Raw genomic sequence first — 17,245 nt, 5'->3', positions numbered from 1 at the left:
CTGGGGGAATTTGAACACTGATTTTATATTTGGTAGTATTAAAGAGTCATTATTTTTTAAAGTGTGGTGTTGAAAGTTGTGTCTTAAAGAGTCCTTTTTTTTTTCTACAGATGCATACTGAGCTATTTATGAATAAAATGACATAACGTCCAGGATTTGTTTCAATAATCTGAACGAGTGTAACTGAGACAAGACCGGCCTTGTGTGATAATTATTGAAACTGAGTCTATGGGGGTTTATTACACCATCCTCCCTAGTTTTGTATATTTTGAAACTCTCCATAGTAAAAAGATATTAAAAAAAAAAAACAGCAACTACTGAATATGTAAGCATTCTTTCTTTCCCAAGTTTTATTTTTCTAGATGAATACTCTAAATTCTAGTATCCAATAAGATAAGATGTCTGTGTGTGTGGAATATACCCAGTAGCCATATAGACTGTGCGCATGGCAGCGTGCGTGAAAAACTATGTATCCTTTCTCATCTCTTGATAAATTAGAGATATCTTTCTCATATTTTTTCTCTTCCTTAGCTTCCTCCCTACAACCGTATGCATATTGGCACATGAACTTACTTTTCCTGCTCCATGAGTCAGTCAACTTTGTAATGCTATTCTATTTGAATAGCACAAATGGTGATATCTCTGTGAACAAAAGGTACCAGGAGAGTACAGGTGTGTGGAGTCACAAGAACAGACCTATCTTTATCTACAATATGTAATCCTCTGTTTGTTACACAAGTTGAAATGTTATTAAGAGAGTTAAGAGAGAGATACCATCGACTGCAGTTAACATTGAACTGAGTCAGGGACATCTCCCAGTCATTGCACAGATGAATATTCTTCCTGACTTCCTCAGCAACCCAGGAAGGCTTGCCATTTTGTGACAAATATTATTTTACAAAGGGTATGTCAAGTCGTACACCCTGAAATCTAGTGGTAGAGACTGGCCTGTACATGGAGTCTTATTCCCCCTGCCCTAAATCCAAGGATATGATAAGAGTTTCAAGAATACAGTCCATGGCATTCGGGGAGGGGGGAAATAAATAAATGCAAAAAAAAACTTTTCTTTTCTTTCTTTCTTTCTTTCTTTCTTTCTTTCTTTCTTTCTTTCTTTCTCTCTCTCTCTCTCTCTTTCTCTTTCTTTCTTTCTTTCTTTCTTTCTTTCTTTCTTTCTTTCTTTCTTTCTTTCTTTCTTTCTTTCTTTCTTTCTTCCACTCCAGGATAAAATCCCTATCGTTGCATGGAATTACCAGCTATCACTTAATCAGTGATAGAAAGAATAAAAAGGCAAGTAAGTGGTTCTTACCAAAGCAAATGTGCATTTCTTTCACAAACATAGAAGCAAGCCAGTCGGTCATTAGTGAGACGTCTCCACTTTTCACAGAACTTTATCCTAACTTATAGAGCTTTGCCTAGCCTCCTGGGTGCTTTTCAACTTTTGCATATCAACCTTTGTTCCTCGCCCCCCCCCCCTTTTTTTGCCGGGCAGGGGAGGCAAGGGGTAATTTTTTTCTTCAACATTTTACAGAAAAGATGCAGAACTGAATAATTACCATGTCAAAAAGGATTTCTCATTTGTTTAAAGTATGAAGCAACAATATAGGATTCGATAAAGTGGAAAATATTTGGGGAATGTAGGTTCTGCACACGGCTAAATTATATAACCAAAAATACCACTTAGATGGTCGACATCAGGTTGCACAGTGACATGCTAGATCCATCTGGCTGAGCTACCGAATAGTAAGTTTTGAGGGTTCATCCAGTACCAGATAATTAGGTTTCCTTATTGTTTTCCACTGAATGTCTGAAGGAACCAAACTGACAGTTGGTTTTGGCATTAAGTGGAGTTGACTCAGGCTCAATCCTACAGCTAGTCAAAGTAAGAATCTCTCTCCAAGTGTCGCCGTACACTTCCAGTGGGAAGTAGGAATTACATTTTAGTGTTTAGTCCACCAATTTTTGTTTTATAAAGCTGTCCATTATTTTTGATAACAAAATTGAGGAACACACAGTTCATCTCTGGCATCAGAGATACTGCTTTACGGTATAAATATTTTCCTTACCCACTGGTATTTATTACTTTCATTTTATTTCTTAATTTGGTCACAGTTACATTTATGAGCCATGCTGCGACTTTATTTTTATTACAAATCTATGTTTTACCAAACATCTATAACAGATTTATTCTCCACATGGATTTATATTAAATAGTAAAGATGAGTTTAAAGGGTACTGGGAAAGCCCTTTTACTCATTCCCCTTTTCACTCTAAAAGCTAAATTAGGCCTGAATTTTCAAATGAACTCATTCATTTGACTCAGTCTCCTCAAGGAATGGGTTATACTTGATGCTTTTTTAGTTACATATGTGCTAAAATCAAGGGCTACTGTATGGATTCTTTTCCTGTAAGAAGCCTAGCCAGAGAGGAGGATGCAAGGCAGTCTACAGAGGTAAAGAGGAGAGAAAAGGAGAGAAGGTGCTAAGAAAAGAAAGGAAACAAAATAGTCAAGGGCACTAGGTGGAGTGTCCAAGATAAACCATGAGTAATTCACAGTGTTGAGTAAGGCCAGTTGACACACTACCATACCCACTTAAATACAACGTTATGCTCATTTGAAATTCTAATTCTAGGTTCCAAGGATCGTTTCTGGATTTAAAAGCAAAGAAATGAATGCAATTATTAAAACTGTTTGTGGGCCAAGGCAAAAACCATTAGGTAGAAACAGAAAACCTGTTAGCTGGTTAGATACATCCCTGATCTGAAAGACTATTCTATAGCATAATTATCAAGGTAGATTTCCAAGGGTAGGCTCCAGGGTTGCTGTTTCCTTTCACAGAAACTAAAAAAAAAAAAAAAAAAAAAAAAAAAAAAAAGTTCTTGAATGAAGTTCAAAAGCCTATAAAAAGTTAATATATTGCTGATATATTATTTTCACTTTGTTAAAAATAAGTATTCAAGAATAATTTCATTTAGATCATGTTTGTTTTTTCCCTTTTGGGAAACGGAGCACTTTCTTCACTGGGCATGATTTTCTTATTCTTTTATCTATGTGCAGTTTAGATAAATAGTTGAAATTAAGTCCACAGTTTACACAGTTCAAAAGATCATCTTTCATTAAGTATATTCCAGAACCAATCTTTTTTTTTTTTTTAATCATCTAGATGTTTCTAGAGGCCGCTTTACTGTTGGACATATGATTACTTTAATTGGCATCAGTGTTGTTGCAGCAATCTTGATTCTTCCTCTAAGTCATATCTTATGCTGTAAGGTTAGGCTTTCAGTGGCCAATAACTGCTTAAATAAACATAAACATATTATTTTCTGTCTAGCATCAAAACAACTAATTCCAACTCCCTTGTCAACATTTGACAGATAACAATTTCCAGTGAAAACCGATTTCTGAACAGGTCACTAACACACTTTGTCAGGCCCATCGCGGTTCCAAATTTTCCATCTGCATCGATTCTGAAAATCCAGCATACCGACCGCATAACAACAACACTTTACTGTAGAGTAAATAAACATGTTCCGTAGCACAACATGCCATTTCTAACCTTTGCAAATCGGGGAAAACTTGGTCACATTCCTTACACTCCTGGATCGCATGTATGTCTCGGAGATCATTTTCGCTTTCGAGTTTTTGTTGAAAGTCTTCTTCCACCATTGAAAATGCTGAGTGAGGGGTGCTGCAGGGGAATTTCTGGTGATCTGCTAGTTCAGCCTTGGACTCAAAGAGCTGGTCACAGTCCTCGCAGCGATATTGCCGTTCTTCTGTGAAAATAATTCAGATGTTACCAGGCCCGGGCGGTCAGGAAGTGTCACCACAAACTGGCAGTTCTTATTGAATTATGGAAGACATACTAGAAATGATTTAGTTGTCATTTCTACCACTTCCATTTTAACCTGAATTAAAAATAATACCCGTAGAGAAGCCAGGACAGAGCCTCGCATGATAATGTGGTTCCTGTGGCTACAGTATAGCCTCCTTACCATAAGGTAAAACTTTATGGCGTTAACCCTCCTAGGGGTGACCATCCACAGGACATTCAAAGTAATGATGACTGCGGACCATGCATTGTCTATTTCCTCAACACTCTTCATGGACTACTGATATTTCTCCAAATTTGGTCATGAGAAATTATAGGTCGGATTTTTATGCCATTTTCCGATGAAGCTACGGAAGCTCAGAGAAGTTCAGTAACAAGTCGAGGACTATAGAACCAAGTGGTTGGGTCAGGATTTGAACCCATCTCTGTCTCAAACACTTCTCACTGTGCCATGTTACCTGGAAGGCATGTGGGACACAGAGTCCCCATCTGACTCATGCTTATACCTGGTTAATAGCAGTAGATTGGGATGTTTCATCACACTCATCGTTACCACAAAACAGGACACAGATTGTTTTTAGAATCCTTGTAGGCTAAGTTATGTTACCCTATGGCCAGTGCTAATTGGCAGGGCCTTGTTAAACAGCAAACATAGCATGAATTTGCACTTTGAATCAGTAAGATAAATAAATGGTAATGGGGGGAACAAGCGATAACAAGGCTATAAAGTGTCAGGGAGTGATGGGTATTGTTCCTATTCTTTCCATCTGAATAGCTTTTAGCCCACTCGTGAGGCCATACTATGCACAGATCACACAGATGCAATCACCGAAGTCTTGAAAACAGCTCACAATGCTGGAAAGACACCCAGGGCAACATGATACATAATCCCTGTTTTATAGACCTACAGCCAGGACCTATAGCCAGTTGCTCACTGGCTGAATGTTTTTGTGGGAATATTTTAGTCACCAACAAATGCAAGGCATTTTGCTAGGGAATGATTATATAAGAAGCTCAAGGGGATACACATGTGAACAAATAGAGTGTGATATATTTTATGACAGATGCATGCATAGGGCCTAGGGGAGCCCAGAGGAACGTGTCTAATCCATCTAATCTGAGGGAGAGAGGTTCCGAAAAGGCTTGGTAAGGAGCAAGCATCAACCAGGTGAAGTGGGATGAGAGAGGATGTTTCAGGCCATGGAAATGATGTGGAGTAATGATAAAGGCCAGGAAGGGCATGGCAGCTTGTGGAAAGGCAGGGCTGTAGTCAAAGAGGGCAGGTTGATAGGGTGAATTTAGAGAAGCAATAGGAAGAGAAGTAAGAGCGCATAGTGGCTCACCAGGGGCCTTCGGGGTCCATGCCAAGAAGGGAACAGAAAGCCAGTGAAAGTCGGAAAGGCTAGCTGGAGTGTGAGAAGTCAAGTGGAAGTCAAATGGGACACCACTGCTATAATCCACATAACAATACTGGTTTCATTCGAACTAAACCAAAAAGAAGGGGGCCAGGACGGTAAAGATCGCTATATATTTTAATATGTGTGTCAACTTTGGATTGTAGAGGCTTAAGGAAAGAGAGGTATTCTCAAATAAATCGCCTCCGCTCTAAAGTCAGGTTTCTCGATGACATTAACCAGGTAATGGAAGCATTTCCTATAATCTGTCACATTATTCACATATTTCAGATCTACATTTAGGGTGCGCCTGGGTGACTCAGTCAGTTAAGAGTTCAATTCTTGGTTTCAGTTCAGATCATGATCTCAGGGCCATGAGATTGATCCCTACCTGGGTGTGGAGCCTGCATGGGATTCTCTGTCTCTTTCTCTCTCTCTTTCTATGCTCCCACCCAACTCACTCCCACTCACTCTCTTTAAAAAAATAATAATAATAATAATCTACATTTAGGGTCTCAGCAGCAGTCTGAATACAAACAGAACTTCCAGGCCACAGAATGTACAGAAAAGGCCTAGGTTCTAGAGACAGCAAGACCTTGATTTGAAAGCTGATTGTGTGGTCTTGGCCGATTTACCTTGCTTAAGGTAGCCTCAGTTTTTCTATGTGTATCATAGAAATGATTCCTCTCTTATGGGTTTAATCTATGTGTAAGACCAAATGATATAATAAATGAGGAGCATGTATCTGGTATATAGTAGGTGTGCAATGCATGTGTTTTCTTTTCTCTCTCCTAAGCAATGTGAAATCCTGGAATTATAAAACACAAACCACTACTTACACACCATAACCATTACATATAATGCATTATTGTGTATATATACATATATATGGATATGGGTATGACACAATGAAAACAAAATGCAACTGATGGGTTCAAGAAAGGATGGTAGCCCTAAAAAAATATGTCCATTTAATGTCCATTTGGTTTTTTTTTTTTTTGAATAGTAGACTAATTGTTTAGATTTCTAAAAATAATTGTTAGAAAACCTTTTTAGACCTAATATTGACCAATGAAAGTTGCCTTGCACTAGAGAAAGCCCAGATTATGTCTCTTAGCCTAGAAGCATGCTCAGCTGTCACAGACCCCACTGGGTCAGGCTCCCTGTTCAGGCTGAAACTCTACCCGGCTGGTTGAAAACCCTGGGTTTCTAAGAAGAAAATAATTTCCAAAAAGTTCCCCAAAATATAACTGCTCTAATCTACAATAAAGGCAGAATGCAGCCCAGCCAAAGGAAAAAAATGTTCAAGTAAAGAGCCAGCCAAGACTGGTAGCTTCCTTCAGAGGAGCTCTAGAAGCAGAGACTGAGGTTTTCCCATTGGGAATGCCAGAGGGATGGGAGGTGGCTCGATCGCCACCTGTCAGCTAAGTCGGGATGAGTAACCCTTCCCAATGATCCTTCCAACTAAAAAACACTCTAAAGATACTACTAGGTTATATTGAACCAAATCATGTTATATTAAGAGAAATAAGAAAAAGAAAAAAGTATTAAATTCTCATCTCAATGATAAAAAATCAATGTGGGTAGAATTTTCTCTTTATCTGTCCTGTACATACATACATAGTCATTGTAATTGTTTCGGTCCCCCCTTCATTCAATTTAGGTCTCTGGCAAGTAAAAATTTCTCTGGCTGTAAAGTTTTCTCATGCGTCCTTTTGTCCCAGTCCCCATCCTCCCAACCCTCTCCCATGTGGTCATGCTGGCTAGGATTTTACTCACATTGACACACTTTTCCCAGGAAGAGAACATTAGATGGGAAGAAACATCCACTAGATTTGTGAGCCCCGCAACCGAGGGCCCTGAAATGACTTCTCTACAATGAAAGGATTCTCACCATAGTCTAAGGCCCTGACAAATTTTAACCAGGTGATATCTCAGTCGAAATATTCAAAATTCCTTTGCCCTCCACTTGAGGGAGGACCTCTGCTTGCTTGAGCTCCACAGTTACATTAGCCAGATGTCAAGCCAAGAAAAGAGCCAGTCGCAAGACAGAGTTTGTTAAAACAGACACTGAAGAGCCAGGAAAACTGACAAATGCCATGTGTGATGAACTCATGGGCATGCTTCGCCACAGCCACCAAACCAGGGCAGTGAGGATGGTGGTGGAGGAGTACTAACCGTGGATATCCGGCGCCATAGTTTCATGGGGATAGTCTTCACTCTTCATGAACAGCAGGAGCTCCTCTCCTGGTGCAATGTCTGTGACTACTCTATAAAATATCTTCAAAAGACCAAAAATGGGTGGGGTGGGAAGAGAGACAGAAGTGAATGTTAAGGAAGAGCAAGACACAACACTAATATCTGTACATTTTCTCAGACCTTAACAAAAAAATATATATTTTTTAAAATTTTTGTCAAAACAAGTGTGACGTCCTGTTTTGTGTACTGAGAATTAGCCTTCTGATGACAAATGGAAAGCTGTGGCGCTCATGCCAGTTCACAAATCTCTTCCAAATCCTGCTTCGCCAAGCAAATTGTCTTAATACAACTAAGACAAGCCTTGTCTTAATACAAGGCTTCCTGTGGCATATATACCTCGTGTAATGTTTAGTGAAGGACTTTCCCTTCTCTGAATTCCTCACTCTAGTGAGCCACACAGGAACTCACAGAGCTGACTGTGTCGGGCTTTATCTAGCAGTAGCCTTGCAAAGGGGGACAGGGTTATAGCCACCCCTCAGCACATCCTCAGAACCAGCACCATCTCAACATGGGTGTTTTTAAGGCAATAGGTTGGAAGGACATGACATAAAGAACTGAGCTTTAGCAAAAATAGTCAAAGAAGAATATTTTGTTTTTTAAAAGCTTAATCCCTCTCTCACCAAGATCCAGGGCTTGCCCTCATGCCCCAGCTCTCTGAAAGCAGGCGGTATGCCTTTAATCGATTCATTCACCAAGGTGGTAGGGGGTGGTGCTTATTCCCCTGCTTTCTAGCAAAATGCTGAGAAGAGAAAGAATTTAATAAATTCGTTAATGACTAACTAAAAAGCCGTGGTGCAAATGTGTGGACCTATAATTTCTGAGAGCTGCCTACCTTTCCCCAACCAGCTCTGTGACCTTAGGAAAGTCACTGTCCAACGTACTTGTCCAAGCTTCAGGATGTTTTTCATTTATAAAAGCATTTTAATTCACAATATATACAAGTACCTAATTCTCATGCTGTACGCCTGAAACTAATATAATGTTACACATCAATCATATCTCAATGAAAAAGCATTTAATCATGAAAACATTTAAGGTGCTTATTCATTTTACCACCAAAAAAAATTTTTTTTAATTGTAATCTAAGACTATTTATTAAACAACAATTCCAAGACCAGATCGGGGTTGTGGAAGAAAGAATGAGGTTATACAATTAACCGTGAAAATGGTTAACCGAAAAACGGTGAAAATGAAACCAGTAACATTCACACACACACGCACACACACACACACACACACATGCACAAAACCACCAGAGCAACAAAGACAACAACAAAACCAAGGATTCAATTCTGCTCAGTCTCAATCCAATGGGGAAAAAACTCACACAAGTTACCAAGAACTGTGAGAATACATATCTTTAGAGGGCATATTGCTTTAACTATGTTGGTTTCTTGCAGGATATTTGACATTTCAAACTGAGAAAAACTGAGTAAATGCATATCTTATAAGATCAGCAGAAATGTGCATAACTTTCACGGTATTTATCTATTTATCTTTTGAAAAGCAGAAGACATCAAATTTAAGTATGTGCCTCTTTATTCCAGTAGGTGGCTCTAAAGTCCAATTGTTTATTTTTCTATAAAAAACATCACAGCACAAATTGTGCTAAATCAAAAAAAAAAAAAATCACTCAATGAGGAGTGTTTTCTGACTACTTTCTTTCCTGTCAAAATAAAATCTTTCTTTTCCCCAATCAACAGTAATTTAATCACGTTAAATTGGTTTATAGGAAATAATGCCAAATGCAAAATTTTGCTAGAATGTGTTATAATATGACCTAAGATTCTTTACATCTACCCATAGATAGACTCTAGACTGTCTTAAGAAAATTACTCCTTGTTGTGTGTTATTTCTACAAAAAATCAGTGAGTTTGCAGTTTGTATCTTATTAACTCTGCACAGTTTCCTGGTTTTGGAAGTACACTAAGAGGGATAGCTCTGTTCAAAAAGTTTATCAGACTGAGAAAAATTACTGTGCATTCGCCTTTTTTCCCCCTAAACCTTCCAGTTAAAGGCTTATAAGCACCCTATTTCATTCTGGAGTTCTGTTTCCCCTTAGAAAACAATGGACTTCTCTCAACAGTTTGAATCACCTCTTTTTTTGGCATCTCTCAAAGGTTTAACTTATTAGCTTCCTTTCCAACAACATGTTGACATTTGAATTGTGACATATTAGAACTTTTCGGTGGCTTCTCGGAAATAGTGAGGTTAAAGAGACAATACCCTGAAAGATCGTCACACAGTACAATTGTCTCTGTTGGGGAACGCTGCTTAGACACACACACCAGGTCATTTTAAGAAAGTATTATGATATCATGATTTCTTTGTGGTCCAGTATTAATCACGTCTCTTTTAATTCCATTTTAGATTTACTCAATCCAATGTGAACAGTCCAAGAAACAAAAGAAAATGATAGGTATGTTGTAAGTATACAGTATAGAGACAATTCTCTTCGCAGGGACATTGATTACCACGGTAATTCCCTGTAAGTGTCCAGACTGTCATGTGAAGAATATTGAGTGCATAAAAAATAAAAGACATGGAAGAGTGTTGATGTTGGCTTTATTTACTGGAGGTAAAAGGTGACATTCCAGGCCACGAAAGGCAAGGCAAAGCAGAGTGGGTTTTAACTTCAGGGTGTTCTTTTCGATTTTAAGTGAATTTTTATGGTGCTCATGAAACTGAGGTTTGAAAAGAACTGGCAAGCACCAGACGTAATGAGGGCAGATTCTGGGCACGCTTCCTCATATAGCAATAAGAATGTGCCTCAAAGTCCCATCTACCACACCCTTAAAGATCTAGTGGGTTTTTTCGAGGTGTTGCTGCCACTTGTGATCCTCTTTATAACTCATCTCTTAGGATCTTAGAGAGATTCGGTAACGTTATGTTTTTCCACCTATAATTACAATGACCCAAAAATATAATTTGAATGCTCGAATCCAGAGATGTCTGCATAGGACATTAATTTATGTTCTAGCAATAATAATACACTCTACAAGCCTTTGAGAAGCAAGAGGAGGAGTTTAAACAAAAACATAATGATGATTTGTTGCCTCAAAACAATTATATGGAGGAATGATGGAATGTCATCTTGGAGGAAACAAGACTTTCAGAAAATAAGGTATCACATCTCTGCTTTTATATGATAAAAATAGGTCTTTCAGCAAATAAAAATATAATAAATTACAGAAGTGATTTAAGTAGCTTTTCCCCACAGGTTTGTACATTAGGTATTCTTGGCCATGCTCATAAAATATATAACCATAATGTCTTTGAACTCAGTGTATTCTCAAAATCTCGGCTCTACTGCAGTCCTATGAGTTATATGTCATCTGAGTTACGTACCAGAAGCAGAGATCCTACCAATGTAACCTCTCTGGTTTTTGTGTTGGGGAAAAATGGAAGGGAATCATTACTCTGCTGAATTCTCCTCTCCCATCAGGGGAGGGGGGTTTATGGAAAAAGCTATCTACATCCAGAATAAAAATGTCCTGGATCTGGGATTTTGTGATGAATTCAAATTCAAGTATGTAAAGAGGGACTCCAAAGTCTCAAAGACTTAGAAAAAGTTCAAATTGATACAAAAGGGCTGTCGGTTTATTATTTTGCTGTATCTCTCTCGGAATCTTTTACAAGAAGGAAAAAACTCAATTCCTGACAATATAAGTTGAAAGATAAGAGGAACGAGGCCTTAGAGAATAAGAAAATAGGAAGATATAAAAATTCCATTCTTTTAAAAGTCATGATAAGTATTTTTAAAGTGTGTTAACTCCTCTAGAGTTTTCTCTTTGGTAGCAAGTAACAAATACCAGAAATACACCATGTTATGACCGTGACCTGTGTGTACATTTGACACTTTTGAAAGTTAAGGTGTTTTTTTCATTTTATCATATAAAAAATTTAAATTTCCCAATATCTTCAGGTACTCTTTTTATTCTTCCAAAAAGCTCTATTTCTATCTTTATAAGTGTGAATATTATATCTTGATCTCTAGAAGACTCATTTATAAGAATAAATATTTATAGTAACTGTTTTAATAGATCATTTCAGAGTTTTTAATTTTCTAAATTTGCTAAGATAGCACAGTAGTGGAATTTCTGAATGTTTCTTTTTTCATTCCAAATCATTTGAGTATTTGAAAATAAAACTAGAAATTCCCCAAGCTGTTCACTTTTACTAGTGGCAAAATTCATGATTTAAGGCATAAATGTAATATTATGTACATCTACATAGGAATTACTCCAAACATAATTATTATACTTAATGTATTTTAATCAAACCTTGAAACCAGTTCCAAATGCCAAAAGAATATCCGTTCAGTTAATATTCACAAGGCTAAGCTAGGGATAAAAGGCAGTGGTGATTGGATTTGATTTAACAAATTTTAGACTTCCAAAAGATATATTTTCATACAATGATATATATAAGTATAAATGTGTTTAAGTATGTTATGTATTTATATATATATATATATATGTATATATATATATAAATGTGGGAAAGTATACACCTTGGGGAAATTTTAAATTTGCATAAAATATGAGCAATCTCATACTTTATGTACTAATGTAAATGAACGTTTAATGGCATATGCTTAATTCTAATTATATATCATATAAGCGATGTGTAATTATATATTATATACAGAATGTTGTATATAATATATGTTATATATAGTTATATATGGTTGGAATTGGAATTAATCCTATTTTATTAAATATTTCTGTTCTTTTGTTATTTAAGTCCAGGAGCACAAGCACTAAAAAGAGCATGGACGCTTACAAGCATTCCAACAGGAAAGTTAATAGGCTATAAAAGACTTCAGACGAATTCTGTTTTATACTGTCAAGGCCTGTGTTCAAACTAGTCCTCCATCAAATAGACAATGCTACTATTTGTATTTATAAATGGTAATAATGTGGGTTCTTGTTTATTATCCTATAAAATAGAAAAATCTAGAATCTGTCAGACCAGACTTACAGTCTAGTTTGCTATGCTTGGATCAATTTAAAGTATTGTGCTTGTACTATTGAGACAGAAGAGAAATTCAGTGCACAGGGGGGAAAATAAGAAAAAAAAAAAAAAGAAAACACATCATTTACTTTTAAAAAGATGAACAAGGCCTCATTGTTACAAACCCCGTTTATTTTTCCTGGTCAAGCACTGAAGTTTTATTTATGCTTAATAGACTGCGTTTGGCATGTCTAAAAATGACAGAAGTGTGAATTATGAATGACCTTCAACCTATTCAGGAAGTTGTAATAATTGAAATAATAGAGAAATGTACTCCCTGCAGAATCTGTACTGAGAGACAACTTTTTCAGACTATTGCTGTCTTCTCGCTTTGAAGTTGACAGTTGATTTTTCCCTCTTCCAGCTCCCAACATTCAGCCTGAATGCTTTATTTTCTATACTTCATGCAATTTAGCAGTCAGCAGACTAGGAAAGGCTGAGTGGAGCTTTAACATTTGGAAGCTAGGTGGGAGGGGAGGTAGGTGACAGTTTGCATATCGGAACAAAGTCAACATTAGATATGAACACATCTGTCAGCCTTGGTGCTGCAGAGAGTTAACATCAGGTTGCCAAAGACAATGTGTGCATGTGTTCTGGCTTTAGAAAACACGGTCTGGAACCCATAGCAATGTGGGAAACCCCAATGTTCAGGAGGGCAGGAGTAATGTCAAGCTTTTAGTCTCAACAAGAGGGACTCTATTATACATTCTCAGCCTAACTGGTAAGAGATAATGAGAAGTGTCTTCAGGAGACAGAGAGACTGATGACAGAACAGAGAGACATTTGTCCCGCAGAATGGAAGCTTTATCATGGCCAAGTTCGGCCAAGGCAAACCACCCTCAGTTTCCTTAATTTCTCCAAGGAGATGGCTTACCATATTCCTCTTTAAGATGACAGTCTAAAGACTAAAAGATATTTTGAGAACTATGAGGTACCGTCCTCCTACATCCAAACAGTATGTATCCACTGGTTATTTTCAGGACAAAAATATTACCGGAGGAGAGGCTTTTTCCTCCATTTTTATCTCTTTATTAATAACATGAAGAGAAAGCCAGGTATAATTTGCTGGATGACACAAAACAGAGAACTGACTGTTGGTTTTAGTTTGTATAAATAGAGCAGATGATAAAGATCCACCAATTATTGTATCTGGAGCCTACAATGTACCCAGCCTGGAAGCCTTGAAAGTTTCCATTAAATGACCTTTAAGGATCACTCTACAGTTCCCACAAGAATTATCCAGTAGGCACCTGTCTTAAATGTGGCCATTTCATGTAATTCTATGAAAACTGATCATTCTGAATGCTTTCAGCATGGCTGGGAAGAGTTTCATCATTACACGATGAGGAAGCTAAAGATCACATGTTTGGGGTTTTTAGTAGGCTGGAGGCTTTTCTTGTGTCCTTGACCAACATGTTTTCCTCCTTGATGGATCTTAATGCATTCTGATGACTATCTTTTCGGCACCATTCCAGAATTAGCTGGACTCTAGCATGGATGTGATGCTTTGACATCTTCCTGAATGACAGGTGTTCTACATATGCAAACACTAATTACTTAAAACGTGCACAGAATACTTCAGGTTACCCACTTTTTCAACTTATGTGACGGGTGAATCTTCATAAAACTCCTAGCCTGCGTAGTGTTATGGCTGTTTTCTGTCCTAAGCATCATTACTTGAGGGAAACTTTTTGGGGGGAGGCCCTCCCCCCCAAAAGGGCAGTGCTGTTTGTCTTATTACGTGAATATCAAATGGCAAACTATGCCTGAGATAGTTTCATCTTCGGGTGAAGGAAGTAACTTATCAGCCAGACAACATCCCCCCCAAAGTCAGCCTAGGCCCTGTTCACAAGGCCAGTCTCTGGGTATTGCCAGCTGGCACTCATCTTAAAACAGCAGAGCATAACTTTGGTATAAAAGTGGAACTTGACTTAAAAGGAAAGCAAAGAAAATGCCCAAAGCCAATAATAATTTTAACATCAAAAGAGGTCATAGAAAATGTGGACAGAAATCCTTGTAAAGGAAGAGCAAATTAACAAATTACCTGACAGTTGACGCAAACATTTTTAAAAAGTGGAAAGAGGCGAACAAATTACATTTTGCTTTCTACATAGCTGGTCTTCCCTGCTTTTTCGCCCAAATTGCATTAATTGAATAATTCAGGAAAACATTTTTTTTTCCTCCGTAAAAGGCCAAAGAAAATAACTTGATAATTGAGCCCATAATAAGCTTGCAGTAATAATACTGGCCTAGTGTCACGGCCGTCTTGATAGAACCACTGACGTGGACCTAAGGAGAGGGAAAGTGGGTGTGCCAATTCAGCCACGATCGTCCTGGAAGCAGTTAAAACTTTATAAGGTAAAGCACAAACGAGAACAATGCCTGTTCCAACTGAAAACACTGTCGAGTCTTGCTGCCGTTCATTAACCACAAGAGAGCTGGCAAAAACCCGAGTGAATGCTGACCTTCAGCTCTCTGAGGGGCGCTCGTTCCTCTATATCTTATTTCTTCAAAATATACATCAGGCATTGGATAATCTCTTATTGACACATTTCTTTTTATTCGAAGTGAACAGCAGACTTCTCTTATTCTACTTACTAAATACCAGCTGTCAAGGGCCTGTTTAAAAATGAAAGGACTTATCACCTTGTGTAAATGACAAGATTAATAATGTCTTGGGTTTCTGAGAACTTTATTCCAGTTATAGACCATGTTAAGGGCAGGCCAGGAGTTTGAGTGAAACCCTGTTCCTCTCCAGGATGCAGAACACATACATACATATGAAATGTTACCGCCCCCCCCGCCCAAGCACACGCCCAGATCATTCTCATGATCAAGAGCGGAAAGGCAGGTCTTAGGTCTAAAAAGTCAAGTTATTATGAATCGTGCTTTAGTGACCTGTCTGATTACAACCAATGTGGTCTCACCGCGAAGAGGTATCAGAGGAAAAACTGTGTGCAAAGAGCTAGCTATTGCAAAAGTACCCCAAATTTGCAAACATAGCATGGAGATAGAGAACTGGCCTTGTTTGAGGTGCATAAGGGGTCTATGGGTCACCTTGCCTTTGTTCAAGGTGAAGGTACAGAAATACAGAGGTATGAGGGAACTTATCAAACAGTGGAAGGAAAGGTAAGAGCAAGGTGAGACCAAATCTAAAGCAATGTGCTACATCCACCCCGCAGAATAGTTTGTAAAGTTATCTATAAACATCAAAGGAAAGGACATCAGAATATCCATGAAAAAAAAAAAAAAAGACAGAAAGAAAGAAGAAAAGAATGAAAAGAAAAGAAGGAAAGAAAAGCTCAACAAATCAACTAGACATTTGCCTACTTAACATTAAACACATGGGTGTATCCAGATGTAAATGAAATTCAAAATAATTAACTGTTCTCACGCTTCCCTTACATATTTGGTCCTCCTGAGAACCTATTCTGGAAAGAACTTTCTTCACCCAACTCTCTGCTTTTCCTCCCAGTACCAGCTCTTGGTCCTGAAAGCAACCGGGGACAATTTCAGACTGTTAAAATGTAAAAATATTGAAGCATTGTCTGTCTCAAGAAAAATTCCCAGCTAAATGCTTATGGGCACAGCAGTGTGGCTCTGTAATATTATTGTACAGGAACTTTGAGGAATATGGGGAAAATAATTAGAACTTCAAGGATAAAGAACCTTGGCTATTATTATAGATCTTCTGTTTTATGACTTGAATGTGATTGGAGCTTAATTTACTAGTGTCTTTGGTGTGGCCTTCTTCTACAAAGATAGATTACTATAGTTAACAGAGTATTTTCCAGAAGGTGGTAAAGGCTAGCAGCCAGGAGCTACAGCTACTTAGAAATTATGATTTTAACCGTTCATTACAGTGTTTTCAGAGTTGCTATCTCCAAAAACATCACTAACAATAATTTTGAAAACATGAAGAAACATTTAAAAACAATAAGGTTGAGTCTTTCTAGGAAGCATTAGGAAAGAAAACTGCCACAAAGCTCACTCTGGCCTGGGGGGCGGGGGGGTGGGGCGGGGAGGACCCTGAAATAAAATAACTCACAGAAATCTACTGGAAAATTCAAACTTGGGAAAATCCCCTCAAATAAAATGCTTGTATAGAGGTATTAGGAAAATGTTAATCGCATGGCCTTTGTTTTTATGAGACAAACCAGATGACATCCTTTTTTCAACTTTACTTGAAAATCAAAATCCGTGCTGTTTCTAAGTACTTCTTTACCCCTAAACAAATCAAGTATGGGTTTTATCCAGTCCACATGTTTTGACTGTCTCACTATTACCAACCTGTCTTATCATCTCAGCAAGCACATTTATTCTCTTTTACAGAATTCCTCCACATCATTATAAAGCTGATCCACATTGATTAATTGATCCACATTGATCTTTAACATCAGAATTTCTAAAAATATCATCTTTGCAAAAATGAGCTATAATTTGTACACCCTTGTTTTGTTCTGGGCCATCTTTTCCCTTCTTTGTGCATCATCATAATTATTGTAATGACTAGACTACAGTTGAAAGATTCATCTGACATCCTTCTTCCCTGTAGCCCAGGACTTACGCCTGTCTTCTTATTAAAATTCATTTTATGTAAACTTGAGCTCTATCTAAGAATTGGAGCAAAGAGAAACACTTTTTTTTTTTTTTTACAGTTTCTTGAGAGCGCTTCATCTGCTACTGTGTTGTACAGGTGAGTTGATGTTGCTCGTGTCTAGTAATTACTCCTGGTCCAGGGTCTCTCTT

The 17,245-nt window shown here is 37.8% G+C and overlaps 1 protein-coding gene across 12 annotated transcripts in view; it reads right to left on the bottom strand.

The window, feature by feature from the left end:
• Positions 1-17,245, bottom strand: part of MECOM (MDS1 and EVI1 complex locus) — a 554,726-nt gene that overhangs the window by 40,505 nt on the left and 496,976 nt on the right. For 11 of the 12 annotated variants that reach the window (XM_041731621.1, XM_041731615.1, XM_041731618.1 and 8 more), the window contains 2 exons: positions 7,400-7,502; positions 3,555-3,771 (listed from right to left, as the gene is read on the bottom strand). In XM_041731621.1, the coding sequence (XP_041587555.1) occupies positions 3,555-3,771; positions 7,400-7,502 (320 nt within the window). The remainder of the gene's footprint in view (positions 1-3,554; positions 3,772-7,399; positions 7,503-17,245) is intronic. The other variant, XM_041731617.1, reaches the window with a different exon arrangement.

The sequence above is a fragment of the Vulpes lagopus genome, chromosome 17 (assembly GCF_018345385.1).
Source record: "Vulpes lagopus strain Blue_001 chromosome 17, ASM1834538v1, whole genome shotgun sequence".
NCBI classification, from domain to species: domain Eukaryota; kingdom Metazoa; phylum Chordata; class Mammalia; order Carnivora; family Canidae; genus Vulpes; species Vulpes lagopus.
The sequence above is the reverse complement of the archived record's forward strand: the minus strand, read 5'-3'. Positions and strand labels throughout refer to the sequence as shown.